We start from the raw sequence: 14,826 nt of genomic DNA, 5'->3' as shown, positions 1-14,826 counted from the left end.
ATAAGACATCAATTGACAATCGACACATACAGACAAAAGCGTTCTTGTTAAGTCTTAAAGCGCTCTGTGCTGACAGACCTCGTTCTAGGGGCGGTTTCTTGCGTATAAAACTCGAGGCACGCTTACGACTTGGAGTTGGAGCCATTTGCGGATGCGGATGAATTTGGGTTTGTCTATCGCTCTCGCTCGTAGCGGCTATGGCTGTTGCGGAGGCGGATGTTGAAGTGGTGGTTGTGGTGTTGGTGGTGTTGGAGGTGTTGGTGGTGTTTATAGCGGCTGCTGTTGGTGAGTTTTTCGAGGGAAGGGGAATTGTGAGACACAGATTAGTGTTGAGTGTTAAAAGGCACAACATAAATTCATATATATATATATAGTTATATACTTAGTTAAAGATATACAGAGGAGAATATACAAAACGAGGTAGGTAGGTGGGTGGGTAGTTAGGTTTATGAGATACATAAGTTAAGTTAGTTAGTTAGATTGTGGTGTGATTAAAACAGTACAGAGATAGTTTAGTTTTTAGTTTTTAGAGATAAAGGGAGAGTTACAGATCTTGGTCTCGGTGGAGTAACATGAGAGTATATATCGATGTGAAGCCATGATTGATTTTTTATGGATATTTTGAAATGGTTTTATGGTTGAATATAGAATTGAAGTAAGTAAGTAAAGTGCATATTAGACTATATAGTTAAAACATATATGTACAGGAGTATATGCATATATACAAAATTTTCATATTTATAGGATATATTAGATATATTAATGCGTGATTCTTGAAAGGTGAACTGAGTAAGTTTTTTGTTTTGTTTTTGTTTTTTAAGTAGTAGGCACTTGTCAATAATTACTTTTTCTATGTACTGAAGGTGAGGTTAAGCTGTCATCGACAGCATCCTGATGACGCAAAAAGAAATTATAAAAGCTTCGGCGACGAGTTGCTCTAGGCGCTTCCACAAATATGCTACCGCTAATAGTTGATCGATAATAACAATAACAATAAACATAATGATAACAATAATAACAATAATAATGAAAAATTGTAATCATATATCGGTATATAACATAATCATAATGGTAATTAAAAAATTAATATAGTATTTGTTGGTAAGTATTACATGTAGATAGAGAGACAAATAGAGAGAGAGAGATAGGCAGAGCGGGATCAAAAAGCAGGGCTGGCTTTTAATAACAGCAATTAGTCTAGTCAAATCAAAGGGACCGCAAATTAACGCAATCAATTATTTCATATTCAATTAATCAATTTTTATCCATCATAAAAAAACTAAAAAAACGTTTCATTAGTTGTATTTAGATTAGTACTTAATTATTCTTGTTTACAAATTTTGATAAATTTTTTTGTTTTTTAGAATTGCATAAATTTAAATGAACAGTGGTTTTCATTTAATAGCTTTTTTTATCTTACTCCTTTTTTGAAATGTTTGATATGATATTTTTCAATATAATGATCAAATTATTAAAGAGTAATTGACAAATTGGGAACTGACATGAATTTTCAAAGAATTTTTAGAAAATTATCTGAAAATGCAGAAGTAATTTAAATGGAAATGTTATTCAATTTCATTTGGATTGTTCATAAACTTTAAAAAGGTTGGCAAAATCCTCTGTGGATTTCGATTCGGAAATAAAATACTAATATATCTCTAAAGAAATGTGAATCTTGAGTTTTGGATATTTATAGAGTGGGAGATTTTCATCAAATACAATAAGTAATTGCGGAGGATTTGGAAACGAGAGCAGATCCGTAAAAAGTTCGATTTTAAACGTTTTAAAAAATACATTAAATAATTTTTAAATTTTGCTTATAAACTTATTTGAGGCTTAAAATAAAGTTAACAATCAATTAAATTTTAGGCGAATGAAAAAATATTTAAATAAATTTTGGCATACGTTTTCGTTTACAACTAAAAGCCAGCCCCCAGTTTGATCCACAAATTATACACAAATTTGTTTGTATAGATACAAATATAGATTAGCGAACCATTAGGCAAATATATATATCAAAATTCTCTGCAATTTTTCGACGAAAAATACTTGAAAACGAAAATCTGTAAGAAGCAAATGGGGGAAATGAGTCGTGGGGTATTTGTTTTTGGTTTTTGTTTTCGAATTAAGGATACAGTTTCGGTTAACGAATTCGTGACGGTTTTTTGTTTTAGTTTTGTTTTTTTGTTAGCCAATTTCAAAGATGCAGTCAGATAGGGCCATGTTATATAACAATGCGGCTACATAAAACTGAAGGCAAGGACTAAAGAATGTACTATTTGTTGTATGTATATATTTATAGATGGATTTTTGTTTTTTTGTTTTGTTTTTACTAAACAAAGTGCAGCGAACTCTAGATAATCAAACTCAAATATGACTATTAATAAGTATTATTACATAGAGAGAGACAAAGAGAGCGAGCGAGCGAGCTAACAAACTGATTTGGGCGAATTTTTTGCCAGTCTTATTATTATTTTTGTAGAGTGATAGAGATCAAAGAGAATTACAGAGGCGGTCCACTACTTACAAATGATAAAATTTTGTTTTTGTCATTTTACTCGAATGTAATTGTTTAAGTTTTAACTGCTGTTGCTTATTAAGTACTTGTTAAATATATATATTTTGATTGCGGCAGTAATGAGTATTTGACAGAGTATTTGAGAGAGAGAGAGAGAGGGAGAGTATTTAAAGAGTCGGTTTTTTGTTTGTTTTGATTTTGCTTGCGTTCGCTTTAATGATGATTAGTAAATTTGAGCGATTTTGTTTGAATGTTGAAACTAGATATATATAGAAAGATTCTATATATATATTTAAGAGTATATATGTATATATACTGGGTACTGATACTGAATATGATTAAGTTGAGTTTTGTAGTTATAATAGTAGTAGTAGTAGTAGTAAGTAGGTAGTAAGTAGTTATAGTACGTGAGAGCTTTTGATTTTTTTGTATTTTGCTAAGTTTTTTGGCTAAGGAGCTGATGAGATTTTAGATAAATTTTTGCCTTTACCTAAATAATTCAGGCCACTAGGCTGGGAGCCACTTCGTAAAACGGCTGTTACCATATCGGCGAGCAAGGACTCATAGTTTAGGGAGATACAAGAGGATATGCTAAAATAAATAGGTCTTAAATTCATATACACACTGTGGATAATAATAACAAACAACAACAAAAATGGTTATAAATTCATGGTGTGTGATTTGAAGCTGAACAATTTTTGTTTTTCTTTTGGTTTGGTTTCAATTTCGCGGCAGAGGCAGAGAGTCAAACAGAGAGACAGAGAGGAGGAGTAGGAGCCTTTCGTCTAAAAATTGCATTTTCATTTGCGCTGCATTGGTAAAGGTATCAATGTGTGGTGTATTTGTGTGTGTTTGTGTGTGTGTGGTGAGATTGGGTGTAGTGTGGGTGAATTAACTACCGTTTGCCCAGCTCATCGCTTTGTTGCTTAATATCCTTAACCACATCATCGGCCCCAGAGACAAGCATTAATGGTAAATTTAGCCATGGACCAGCCAATTCGCTTAAATCAGAGGCATCGGAGGCTCGTGAGGATTTCCGCGAAGAGGCACGACTTGAGCAGGCAGTTCCCCTGCGGCTAACCTACAAATAGTTAAGCCAATATTTACACAAATCTTTAGATTAATATTCATTTTAGTAACTCACCTGCAGATGGAAGAAATTCAGGGCCGATAGTTTCGATTGCCAACCACCTGGACTGGAATTCTGTGTGGCACTATCACCCGAATTGGAACGCTCTTTCTCCCTCTTGCGCCTGCGTATAAAAGAATCATAGATCAAGTTAATACAAAAATTTTAAACAAAATTCCTTTTTTAAATATTTGGACTATTTTTGGTAGAAGGATTCGTTTAAGGACTTCTTCTCTATTATGTATGTGGTTAATGAAGTGGGGGAGGAGTACCGCAAATAGTCTTTCCAACCCAGCTGTATCGTTTTGGCCGCCTTCTCCTGACGCTTCCAGATCCGTGTCGATGAAACAATTTCCAATTCTTTACGGGTTGGAAACTGTTTCTTGAACTTGACATCCATTTGTTCCTGCAACTGTTTGAAGTTATCGGTCTCCTCGACATGACCTAACACGTGCTTAACCAGCGCGTGCAAAATATCGAGACAGTGTATTTTATTGCCCCTCGAAATGGGCAGATTAAATGACACTAAAGCGACATTATTGGGCTTCGAGATGCCCAATGGTGGATCGAGAGAGGCAATAAAATCGGACAGTTGCGAGAAGTGTATAAATTGGGTGGCATGTGGATCATATCTACAATAAACAAAGAATATGAAATTTATCAATACAATTTTATTAATATTTAATCCCTCGATTTCAGATCAAAATGGATTGTTATCCGATAAACCTACTTGGACCAGCGTATATAAAACATTTCCAAATCATCCTCAACAATTCCAATCTCCTCCTCTTGATGGGCCTGATTGAAATTCTCCAATATGATGGCAATATACATATTGATCACAATCATATAGCTGATTATAATGAAGCTAGTGAAATATGTTATGGCCAGCAAGGGATGGCCACAATCTCCATTCGTTTGACGATTGAAGAATGGATCACAGTCCGGTGGCTGTATCATCAGAGATTCCAAAACATCATTCCAACCGGCGGAGGTCATCAGACGAAACAATAATTGCATACTACGACCAAATGTCTGAAAGTTGACCATATCATCCAGGGCTCCCTGCAGCTTCACATGACCAAACAAAGACATGCCCAATATGGCATAGATAAAGGTAATCAGACCAAGCAAGGCTCCAATATTAAACAGAGCTGGCAGCGATACAACCAAAGCGAATAACAACTTTCTTATGCCCTTGGCGGCCTTAATGAGTCGCAAAATACGTCCAATACGAAACACACGAACGACACGCAACAGAGTCGGACTAATGGGCAGATCAATCATAATGTCCTCCATTAAAATGCCAAATATACTGGCCAAAACCAAGAGGAAATCAAAGACATTCCATGGCACAGTGAAGTAATGATAACGTAGACCCACAATCTTAACAATTGCCTCTGCGAAGTGAAGAATATTAAAAGGATTTGATAAGTCCAATATCTTTATCTCAATATTCACTTACCCAGACCAAAGACTGTGGTGAAAAATGCATTGCTTACTTCCAGTATAAAGAATACGGCATGTGGTTGATCGTAGTGCTCTATGCCCATGGTAAGCATATTTAGAAAAATCAGTACAAAGATCGCAATTTCGAATCTGTGCATAAATATTTATCAAGATTAATGTTAATTTTTGTGTATAAACCTTTCAAAATTCAAGTAGCAAGGTTGAGACCTTCGACAAAGCCGAAGATATAGGACTATATATACATAAGACTAAATCTAACTGAAAACTAAAACTATTTATATATATATTTTACATGCCAAATTTGATCTAATAAGTATTAGAAAAGAAATTTAGAAACCCCCAAAATGAGTATTAAAACCAGAAGGACTACATTGATTAAATAGTAGTAAGTAGGTAAAAGGAGTTTAATTTTAGATAGTTAGTTGGGATAGTTGGGGAAAGTTGGAGACAGTTTAAAAGTGCTGCTAGTTACAACATTGATTCATCAGGCATTCGATAGAGATTCAATACATTATTTTTGATCAATCGGTGGTTTTTGTTTTTTTAAATCTTTTGTTATTGAAAATTAATCAAAAATATTGCAAGAGCTTTAAAGTGAATCATCATCTTTAATCATTCACAAAAAAAAAGTGTTTAAATGAATTCTATCACCAAATCTTATTATTTTTGTGGTCCCAAACTAAGATAGAACTAATTGTTACGTAGATTTAAATTTAGAATAGGAAAACAAATTGTTTTTCAGATTTCAGATTCTATAGGATTTTCTTAATTTGGTTTTGTTTTTGTTTTGTTGTAATTTATTTGTTTGTTGTTTGTTGCTTTACCTTCTCGAATTGGATAAATCATAAAACATAGCTAAAAAATGATTTATGGGTCGCTTAATAACTTTCTGTGGTTTCTTTCGTCCCAATTTTTTCATGGCCGTGTAATAGTGTTTTTGAGATTCGGTGAGAAACATTTCCAACACTCCTCCTTCATACTATATTTTTAATAAAACAATTTGTTAAATAACACAACAATAACAATAATAATAATAATAAGAAAACCAAGAGAGAGAAAAAAAAATAACAAACCAAAGTGTTTTAAGAATGGAGAAAAAAATGTGAAACATTTAATTTGATATATATATATATATATATACAACATCGACATTATCAACAATATATGTATGCATCTTTTGTTCTCTTAAGAGATTTATAGTTATATACAATTGCCATGGGTATGGGAATGATAAAATGACAATGAGTGTTTTGGGAGATATTTTTCTTTTCATGGGCCACAAATAAACTTACCTTCTTTTTGAGCATATTGAAATTATCAATGATAACTCCAATGAACAGATTCAGGGTAAAGAATGAGCCGCATACAATAAATATAACAAAATAAATATATGCATATAAATTGGCTTCTCTCTGCGGTTGCAAATCCACTCCACGGGCATCGACAGCATCGGCCATCACCTCCATCCAGCCCTCAAATGTGGCCACTTGCAATAGGGCCAGATATCCCATGCCAACATGATCGAAAGTGATTTTTGAATTGATCCATGTATAGTTCTGTTCTATGCAATCCCATTTATCGTTGACCTCCTACATTAAATTATCACATAATATATTTAAATTTGTTTATCAATTTGAGTTAATTATACAATTTTCTTTTGAATATGAATTTGTTTGATTTTGGATTGATTGGGTTCGTTACTCACGGTAATTGGCAGCAATTCGCCGATTTCATTGACGCATTTGAAAAATTTACCACCAAAAAATTGTACACCCATTATGGAGAATATTAACCAAAAAACTAAACAAACCAAAAGTACATTGAAAATTGATGGTATTGCATACATGAGAGCATTTACTACAATCCGCATTCCTTGCCACCTGGAATAGAAACATTGGGTATTTGTTTTGGATTGGTTTTCTTGTTGGTCACATGACATTGTCGTTTATCTATAGATTACAGGATTATTTGGACAGGAGGAGTATATATAGTTTTGGGAGAGGGGCGGGCAGTTTATATAAACAAAGGTGCATAAAACTGATGGATATGATTGATGAAATGATAACACTTTGAGCTACAACAAAGGAACGGTACTCTAAAGGAAAGCAAATTTAATTTTCATATTTGTATGTATTAAGATTATTTTGGCCAATTAATCTAGGTATAAACACTATATATTTGGAATTTAAAATTTTTTGATGATATTTACAGCAGATTGAAAAATTATAGTCTTTCGGCAATTTCAAGAATATCTTATGATCTGATCTGATCTGTTTGAATTGATTTCGATTTGAATTTGCAGTCCCTGAACATACTAAATATAGGTATATATATATACACAAGTCTAATAAATATATATACACAAATTATATACAATTATCGAGAGAGGCTATGGAGTTTTAGGATGGTGGTTCTACATGTATTTCTATTCGAAATCCATAAAGAAGATACGAGATTGTATTAAACACTGCATAGCTCTTTGTTTCTGTTTATCCTATTTCTTTTTTTTTTCTGTTTGTTTTGGCGTTGTCAAATGTCTGAGTGCAGCCTAAAGATCAAATATCGATTAGGATCGGGGTCCACTCCATGTCCAACTTACCGCGAGATGGCTCTTAGGGGTCTAAGGGCTCGTAATGTACGCAATGAGCGTAAAACCTTCAAATTTTCATTCTCCTCAATGAGTAGAGAAAAGACAGAGACCTAAAAGGGATTACACATATATATATATAGTTGGAAGATTATATTCATATACATATTAGACTACTCACAAATACTATGATGAAATCAAGAATAGTCCAAAAGCTTGTAAAATATTTGGAGAAGCCCAAAGCCAACCATTTTAATATCATTTCCACCACAAAGATCAAACAGAACGAAAAGTTTGTCCAATAGAGGACACGTTTCAGTGTCTTATTGCTATCCAGATAGATATCCTCGAAGCAGAGCGTAATACTCGACGCAAAGATCAACACTAAGACAAACCACTCAAAGGCCGGAGTATCGACAACCGTCAAGACAGCCGTCCTAATGCGTGTCCAATGCTTGGCACTTGGTGTATCCATGCAGGACATAAACCAGGGACAACGAAAATAGAAGCTATAAAGAGAAAAAAGTATAAAAGAGATTCCTTTTTGGAGATAAACTCTACTCACTGATCGTAGCATTTTTGGGGAAAACAATCATCTGGCACTTTTGGCGGCTTCGCTTGACCGAAACTGGGAAAAGTCATGGGATCATTGTAGGCGCCCTGCGAATTACGTCTCCCACCGACAGTGAGATCGTCCACGTAGGAAACCAGACAATGCCATGGTTTTTCGGTCAGACGTGAGAAAGCCGATGTTGGTTTTGGGGTCGTGGATGCAATGGTGGCCACTCCCTCTTGGGATGCATGAGGATGCAACAGTGTCTCAGTCTTTTGGCTAACCTCGGCCACTCCCGAGCTATGGGATTCGGTGCGGGCGGACTGAAAGGAAGCGGCTTTGTCTAAGGTCGATTGTGGATGCTCCGAGCGTTGTCGTTTGCCGGCCATGGCATGTGCATGTGGATGTGCATGTTGATGTTGATGGTCATGTGGTGTGGTTGTTGTCTGTATACTTGTTGCATGAAAATGCTGCTGATGCTCGGTAAGAGCAGCCAGCGGCGGTGTGGCCTTTAGCGATGAAATTTGCGCCAGTGTTGGTGGCTCAATGTTCGATTTCAAGGATGTGGGCGGTGTGGCTGGTACGGTCTTTGATTGCTTTTGCTTCTGTATTAATAAATTCTCATACGAATTGGTGCTCTTTAGCGATAAGCTATCCAATTGGCTTAGCTGCTGTGGATCACCGTGAAGGAATTTTCGTGGCATTTTCTCCGACTCAATGCGCAGCGTTGAAATCGGTTTTTCCTCTTCGGGCAGTTCTTCGAGTCGTTCGATAAGTGAGAGACGCTTAAAGCGATCGAATTGAAGGCTAAATGGATCAGTTTTCCGACGCATAAATGGTGATCCAGCTCCACTGGCTCCGCCGGAGCTATTGCTAGTTGCCGCCACAGCCATGGCCTCCATGGCTATGAAGGGGGCATGAATTTGATCACAGATTTTACGTATCTCATTCGAGATGCTAAAGTCCTCGTCAATTTTGCGCTGCTTCTCCAAACTGCGGCGTTTCAATTTCACCGACTGACGATGAGCCGTTGAGCTAACCGAATGCGATCGTCTGGGCACGCTGGACAGGTCATAGCTGTCATAGGGATTCAAAGGATGCACTACCTCATCGGCTGTAGTGCGTTCCGAGGCAGCTGTTATATGCGCAATGTGATCCATAATGGCTCGCGTGGCCACATCAGCTGCCGGCGAGGGTTCAGAGAGTGTCGATAATTTTCTCTCTAGCGAGGTGGTGGAACGTTTAATCTCTTCCAATTCCTTTTCGAAACTTTGTATTATGTTATCGAACTCGGAATGCTCCGCAAGAGGTTCACTACTGTCCAATTGCAGCTGCGACGAACGATGTGAACGCATAGGTTGTGTCTTATCCTCTTCTTGCAGGAATTGAAACAACTCCTTCTGATCACAATTGAGCAATTCTTCGCGCAAATTTCCCCCTTGCTGTGATAAAAGCTCATCCTGGTCAATGGATATAGAATTGAGCGAATGACCACTCGAATGTCTTCTCATATGACTGCCGCCCTCTTCGGTCTCCGTTTTAATTAGCGATTGACCACTCGACTGTGACAGGCGATCCAAACTTTTGCGATAACTGGGAGAGCGTGTGAGCAAAGATTTCTGATACTTGAGATAGGCCTCATCATGTTCGGAGGCCTCTTGCAGTGAGTCCACCCGGGCAAATGAGCCACTACGTTGATCATTGACATAGGGATCAGTATCTGTGGAATTGTAATGGCCCAGCAGGCGGAGTTCTATCGATTCGGTGTAGGTAGCCTCATCGCGTGAGTCATTATGCTGGGTGCCCACTCCCGAAGATATTTGATGCTGCAACCGACTGCGCTCTGGCAAAAGATTCTGACTTATCTGAGAACTAATGGCCACCTCATACGATGGCGGCAAGGAATCGCTTGTCAGAGGCATTTGTGGTTGTTGCTGTGGCAGTTGCACTTGCTCCAATTGCTGTTCACAGAGCAAAGGTTCCTCATATTCTAGACCATCGACAATTGTATGCAGATTTTCAGCCAAAGGAATTTGATAACCAAAATCTGAGCCAGAGACAGGACGATTCATAGACTCCTGCAAAGGTTTAAGATATTAAAGGATTAGCATGAGATTTTTCGTTCAACTGAATTGCTTACTTACCTGATAGCTCAATCTATGAAATTTGGTCTCGGCCAACAGATTGGGTTTATCTAATTCAAGAACTGCCTGCGATTGCCCTTGCCCCTGCTGCAAAAGCTGCTGCTGCTGCTGATGCTGCGCCTGCTGAGCTTCCAGGACAATTTGTTGGAATTTCTCAGCAAATTTACGCTCTTTGCGATCTTTGCGCTCTTGCCGCTTTTTACGTATCAAATCACGAACCCTTTCAATGCTCCGTGCCAGTTTTGATTCCTCGCCAACTTCCTATGTTTATTGTTGTTAACAAAAAGGATATATGCATTAGTTTTGAACATGAAATGATCAAAAGATTTCAACTACTTGATTTGATTGACACAAATTGGAGGCAACATAAAAACACATTATTAACAATTAATTAAGAATAAATACATATATAATTATATAGATTGGGGTTCTTTTTTGGTTGCGCTATATACATTTATTAGAAAATTTTGTACTAAGGAATTTTTTTTTGTTTGTTTAAAAGCAAGCTACAGTTTTTTTTCTTTTTTCTTTTGATTAATTGGAAAATAGGATTTTTTTTTTTGGATTTAAGTTTTTTGTTTAAAAAATTACCTTTTTCTTGAAAATCTGTTTAACGGTTTTTTGTGTATTTAAAAATTTAGTTTGTTTGTTTTTTTTAGTGTTTTTTTGTTTGTGTGTGTTTTAAGTGTTTTTTAGTTTTAGATTTTTAAACGCATGGTGCAAAGTTGACAACAGAAATGTTTAGTTAATTTAAATAGTTTAGTCAAAGGTTAAAGGTAAGTTTGGTTTTTTTTTTTTTATGTAAGTGCATTTAAAACAAAATTTTGTTGATTTAATTAGACCTACATAGACATACATACATACATAGACATAGAATAAATATTAAGATTTTTTTCAATATTCGGTTTGGGCCGATTTTAACTTAAGTGGGTCAAAACATTCAATGAGAATTTTTGAGATGTGAGAAATAATGTAAATAAAATTGATTTTGTGTATAAAACATTCTGGGATTTTGGTTTAATTTTTTTTGATTTTTTTTTTTTTTTTTTAGTAATTCTGAAACAAAAAAGTTTTGCTCTGATTTTGGGTGTATAATTCAATTGGTATTTTTGTTTTTTTTTTTTTTCTGGTGAATGAAAACCCACAAATTGTTGAGGCATTAGGTTTAAAAATTTGATTTGGCACACACACATACACACAGATTTTTGGTACACACACAGATTTTTAGACATTTAGACATTCCACAAACAATATTGAAATACTTAAGTTTGTTAAATACTTTAAGTAGAAATCAATTGATTTACCTCTTTCTTTGACTTTAGCTCCTCGGAATTGAAACTATTGAGCAACAAGGCCAAGAACAAATTTAAAACCATAAAATTGCCCATAACCAAAGTGGGTAGAAAAATGGCAAAACAAGTGGAGGCACCTTGCTGTAAATGGGAGATTACAAAAACATTGAGAAATTCTATTTGTCAAAATCCTAAGGAAAAGTTAAACTCACCTCCTCTTCAGCTCGCATACAATCCCAAAGAGGTTCAATCCATTCGCCGCATAAAATGCGAAAGATCATCATAAATGAGTGAAAGAAATCATTAAAATTCCATCTAGAAAATAATTTTTCATCAATTATAAAACTCTATATAATAATTAAAAGATATAGCCCTTACCTCGGCACTGGATCTGGATCAAATTTCTCTGGCGTATAATCTTTGGAGAACAATTGCATGCCAATCACAGCGAATATATAGATGACTATGACCAAAATCAGTGTAAGATTACCCAAGGCCCCAATTGTGGATATTATAATACTCAATAGAACCTTCATAGTGGTCCAGGATTGAGCAAGTTTCAACACACGTAACTAAAAATTATGAAATTATATATAAAAGAATCGTTAATTTTAGGATTTCAGAATTTCTCACCAATCGTAGACCTCTTAAGACACTTAGACCATCTACCAATTCGAATATTATATCCAAGAGACTCGCTGTCACAATAATCAAATCAAAAATATTCCAACCACATAGAAAGAAATCCTTGGATAAGGCCATTAGTTTCACTATGCACTCAAAGGTGAAAATTGAGGTGAAAACCTAAAATGGATTACCATTAGAAGAAAAAGCAAAATGAATAAGAAAAAAACACAATACTTACCTTATTGCCCACATCGAGGGCATTACGAAAACTCTCGCTCATGCCATGATGTTCCATGGCGAGAAAGGCAGTGTTGAGCACAATGCAAAGGGTTATGGCCAGCTCAAAGAGTGGATCACGTACCACCTTATATAGGCAATTCTGGAATTGCAGCCAGCTCTCATAGTCGGCACAGCAATGAATGCAACGATCACAGTTTCTATCCGGAAGGTCATCTGTAAGAAAAAAGGGTGTGATGAAATTACAACTAGTCAATGTCCTTTAATTATCCAATCAATTACCTATAACGACAACTTGCGATGAAAACTCCTGATGTAAGGCATAGACATTATGATTCTTGATTCTGGCAATATTCCCATTACATTTGATCAGTCGTACTTCGCGGGGCGACAAGGCCAATTCTACAGTGGATACATGTCCAAGTAGTTCATTAGATGCATCCTGTTCCTCATGATCGTCGTCTACCACACCGGAATCGTCTTGTGAGGATTCACGATTGACACCACTGGAGTTGGAACTAGTCTGACGGCTACTGGCCACCAATTGGCCCTTGTAGTCGGAGGGGTATAGCATATTTGGATTCTTGACATTAACATTTGTATCCTGAAAGCTAATACGATTTTTCGATGCAGCCACCTTGGTTACCTCTTGCTCCTGCTGATCGTGCTTTGTTTGTTGTTTCTGCTGTTGGTGCTGCTGATGTTCTATTTGCTGTTGGTATTGCTTCTGGGCTTGTAGGCTAAGTGCCGATGGCCTTTCGGTGGCACTGTGACGTGGACTTGGTCCCGGACTTGGGGTGGCCGAATTTGATTTATTGTCATCCTGGCCATTGCCATTACCATTGGTTCCATTGCTGCCATCTTTTCCACCTTTGCCACCCTTTTTTCGTCGCGTCTTCTTTTTGCTATACGAGGCCAGAAGCACACCTTTGCGTGAGTCAATTTTCTTCTTATTGTTCTTATTGAGCTTCTTCACATTCAGCACTGAGGGATCAAAGCTAAATGTGGAATCATCACGATGATCGAGAAGATCCTTTTTGCGCTCTTCGTTTGTGATTTCGGCTTCCTCCTCGTAGCTTAAGGCCACAACGGCTAGCATTAGATTGATTAGGTAGAACGAGCCAAAGAAGACAACCACAGTGAAAAAGGATACGCTCATGGGGCCACAGGTGGCCAATACCTAAACGAAGGAGGAGTCAGTGTGATGAATGAGTGTAAAGGAATATCAAAAACTTAATAACCAACCATATTGTAGACATTCTCCCAGTAATCCAAGGTAATTAACTGGAATGTGGTTAACATGGACCACATGAAATTATCGAAATTGGTATAACCATGATTGGGATTTTCACCAACACAGATGCACACATAACCCAATGGACAATGCCGTGCACCTGTCAGATTGCCACACAACATGGGCATCTCCTCCTCATCATAGAGCCAATTATCCGTATCGTTGACCCATCTGTAAAATAATAACAGAGAGAGATTAACCAAATACTTTTCCCTCAGCTGGTGAAATTTAACTTACATTTGCCAATCCAGATGTGAGATGTTATTCCAATCTGTGGGAACCTGCCGCACGCACTTGTTCCTCAGTTCACCCATGTACACTTGCAGGGCGAACAGAGCAAAGACCATCAGACAAAAGATGGTTAGGGTCATGACCTCTGCCAATTGGCGAAAGGAGTGTAGCAGCGCATTGATAATAGTCTTTAGGCCGGGCATTATGGACACCGTCTTGAGGGCACGCAACACCCGAAACGTACGCAGCCCGGCCAGATTGCCAACCTCCATGCCAATAGTGGCATAGCCACTAGTTATTACCACAAAATCTAACCAATTCCAGGGATTTCTTAAATAGGTGTACTTGTTAAGCAGAAATCCTTTGGCAATAATTTTAATGACCATCTCAATGGAGTAAATGGCCAGGAAAATGTATCTGTAATCGGATCAAATGTTAAATAGTGCTCTTCTCGTATTCCCCGTTTAAATTAACTTACTCGGCTTCCTCCACTGTCTCGGTCATGGCAAGGAAAATACAATTGAACAAAATTGTGGCCATTACACAGTAGTCGAAGAACTGGTTTGTTGCTATATAGACGCATACTCGACGGGCTGGACTCCAAGGATGGAAGAGAAATAGGCTTTTGGTGCCAGTAAAGCGATGTATATAATTTTTACGAAATCGTTTCGACACCACACAAAATGTCTGCAAAAAAAAAAATATTAGAAACAAAATGTTTTAGCGCCGATAGAAAAGTTATCG

General features: G+C 36.8%; 1 protein-coding gene across 16 annotated transcripts in view; it reads right to left on the bottom strand.

Annotated features, from left to right (window-relative positions):
• NaCP60E (Na channel protein 60E) overlaps positions 1 to 14,826 on the bottom strand; it is a 39,835-nt gene that overhangs the window by 5,078 nt on the left and 19,931 nt on the right. For 7 of the 16 annotated variants that reach the window (XM_068290648.1, XM_068290649.1, XM_068290654.1 and 4 more), the window contains exons 5-28: positions 14,561 to 14,769; positions 14,089 to 14,499; positions 13,803 to 14,022; positions 12,840 to 13,737; positions 12,559 to 12,773; positions 12,327 to 12,497; positions 12,072 to 12,265; positions 11,906 to 12,008; positions 11,706 to 11,834; positions 10,993 to 11,007; positions 10,402 to 10,662; positions 8,270 to 10,335; positions 7,886 to 8,213; positions 7,717 to 7,817; positions 6,823 to 6,997; positions 6,410 to 6,706; positions 5,942 to 6,096; positions 5,113 to 5,246; positions 4,378 to 5,047; positions 3,920 to 4,279; positions 3,663 to 3,771; positions 3,418 to 3,599; positions 846 to 964; positions 31 to 279 (exon numbers count right to left, since the gene is read on the bottom strand). In XM_068290648.1, coding sequence (XP_068146749.1) covers positions 31 to 279; positions 846 to 964; positions 3,418 to 3,599; positions 3,663 to 3,771; positions 3,920 to 4,279; positions 4,378 to 5,047; positions 5,113 to 5,246; positions 5,942 to 6,096; positions 6,410 to 6,706; positions 6,823 to 6,997; positions 7,717 to 7,817; positions 7,886 to 8,213; positions 8,270 to 10,335; positions 10,402 to 10,662; positions 10,993 to 11,007; positions 11,706 to 11,834; positions 11,906 to 12,008; positions 12,072 to 12,265; positions 12,327 to 12,497; positions 12,559 to 12,773; positions 12,840 to 13,737; positions 13,803 to 14,022; positions 14,089 to 14,499; positions 14,561 to 14,769 — 7,771 coding nt within the window. Of the gene's footprint in view, positions 1 to 30; positions 280 to 845; positions 965 to 3,008; positions 3,110 to 3,417; positions 3,600 to 3,662; positions 3,772 to 3,919; positions 4,280 to 4,377; positions 5,048 to 5,112; positions 5,247 to 5,941; positions 6,097 to 6,409; positions 6,707 to 6,822; positions 6,998 to 7,716; positions 7,818 to 7,885; positions 8,214 to 8,269; positions 10,336 to 10,401; positions 10,663 to 10,992; positions 11,008 to 11,705; positions 11,835 to 11,905; positions 12,009 to 12,071; positions 12,266 to 12,326; positions 12,498 to 12,558; positions 12,774 to 12,839; positions 13,738 to 13,802; positions 14,023 to 14,088; positions 14,500 to 14,560; positions 14,770 to 14,826 lie in introns of those variants that run through there. The other 9 variants (XM_068290661.1, XM_068290662.1, XM_068290658.1 and 6 more) reach the window with 9 other exon arrangements.

The sequence above is a fragment of the Drosophila tropicalis genome, unplaced genomic scaffold (assembly GCF_018151085.1).
Source record: "Drosophila tropicalis isolate 14030-0801.00 unplaced genomic scaffold, ASM1815108v1 contig_593, whole genome shotgun sequence".
NCBI classification, from domain to species: Eukaryota; Metazoa; Arthropoda; class Insecta; order Diptera; family Drosophilidae; genus Drosophila; species Drosophila tropicalis.
Note: the sequence above shows the minus strand (reverse complement) of the source record. Positions and strands in the feature narration are given on the sequence as shown.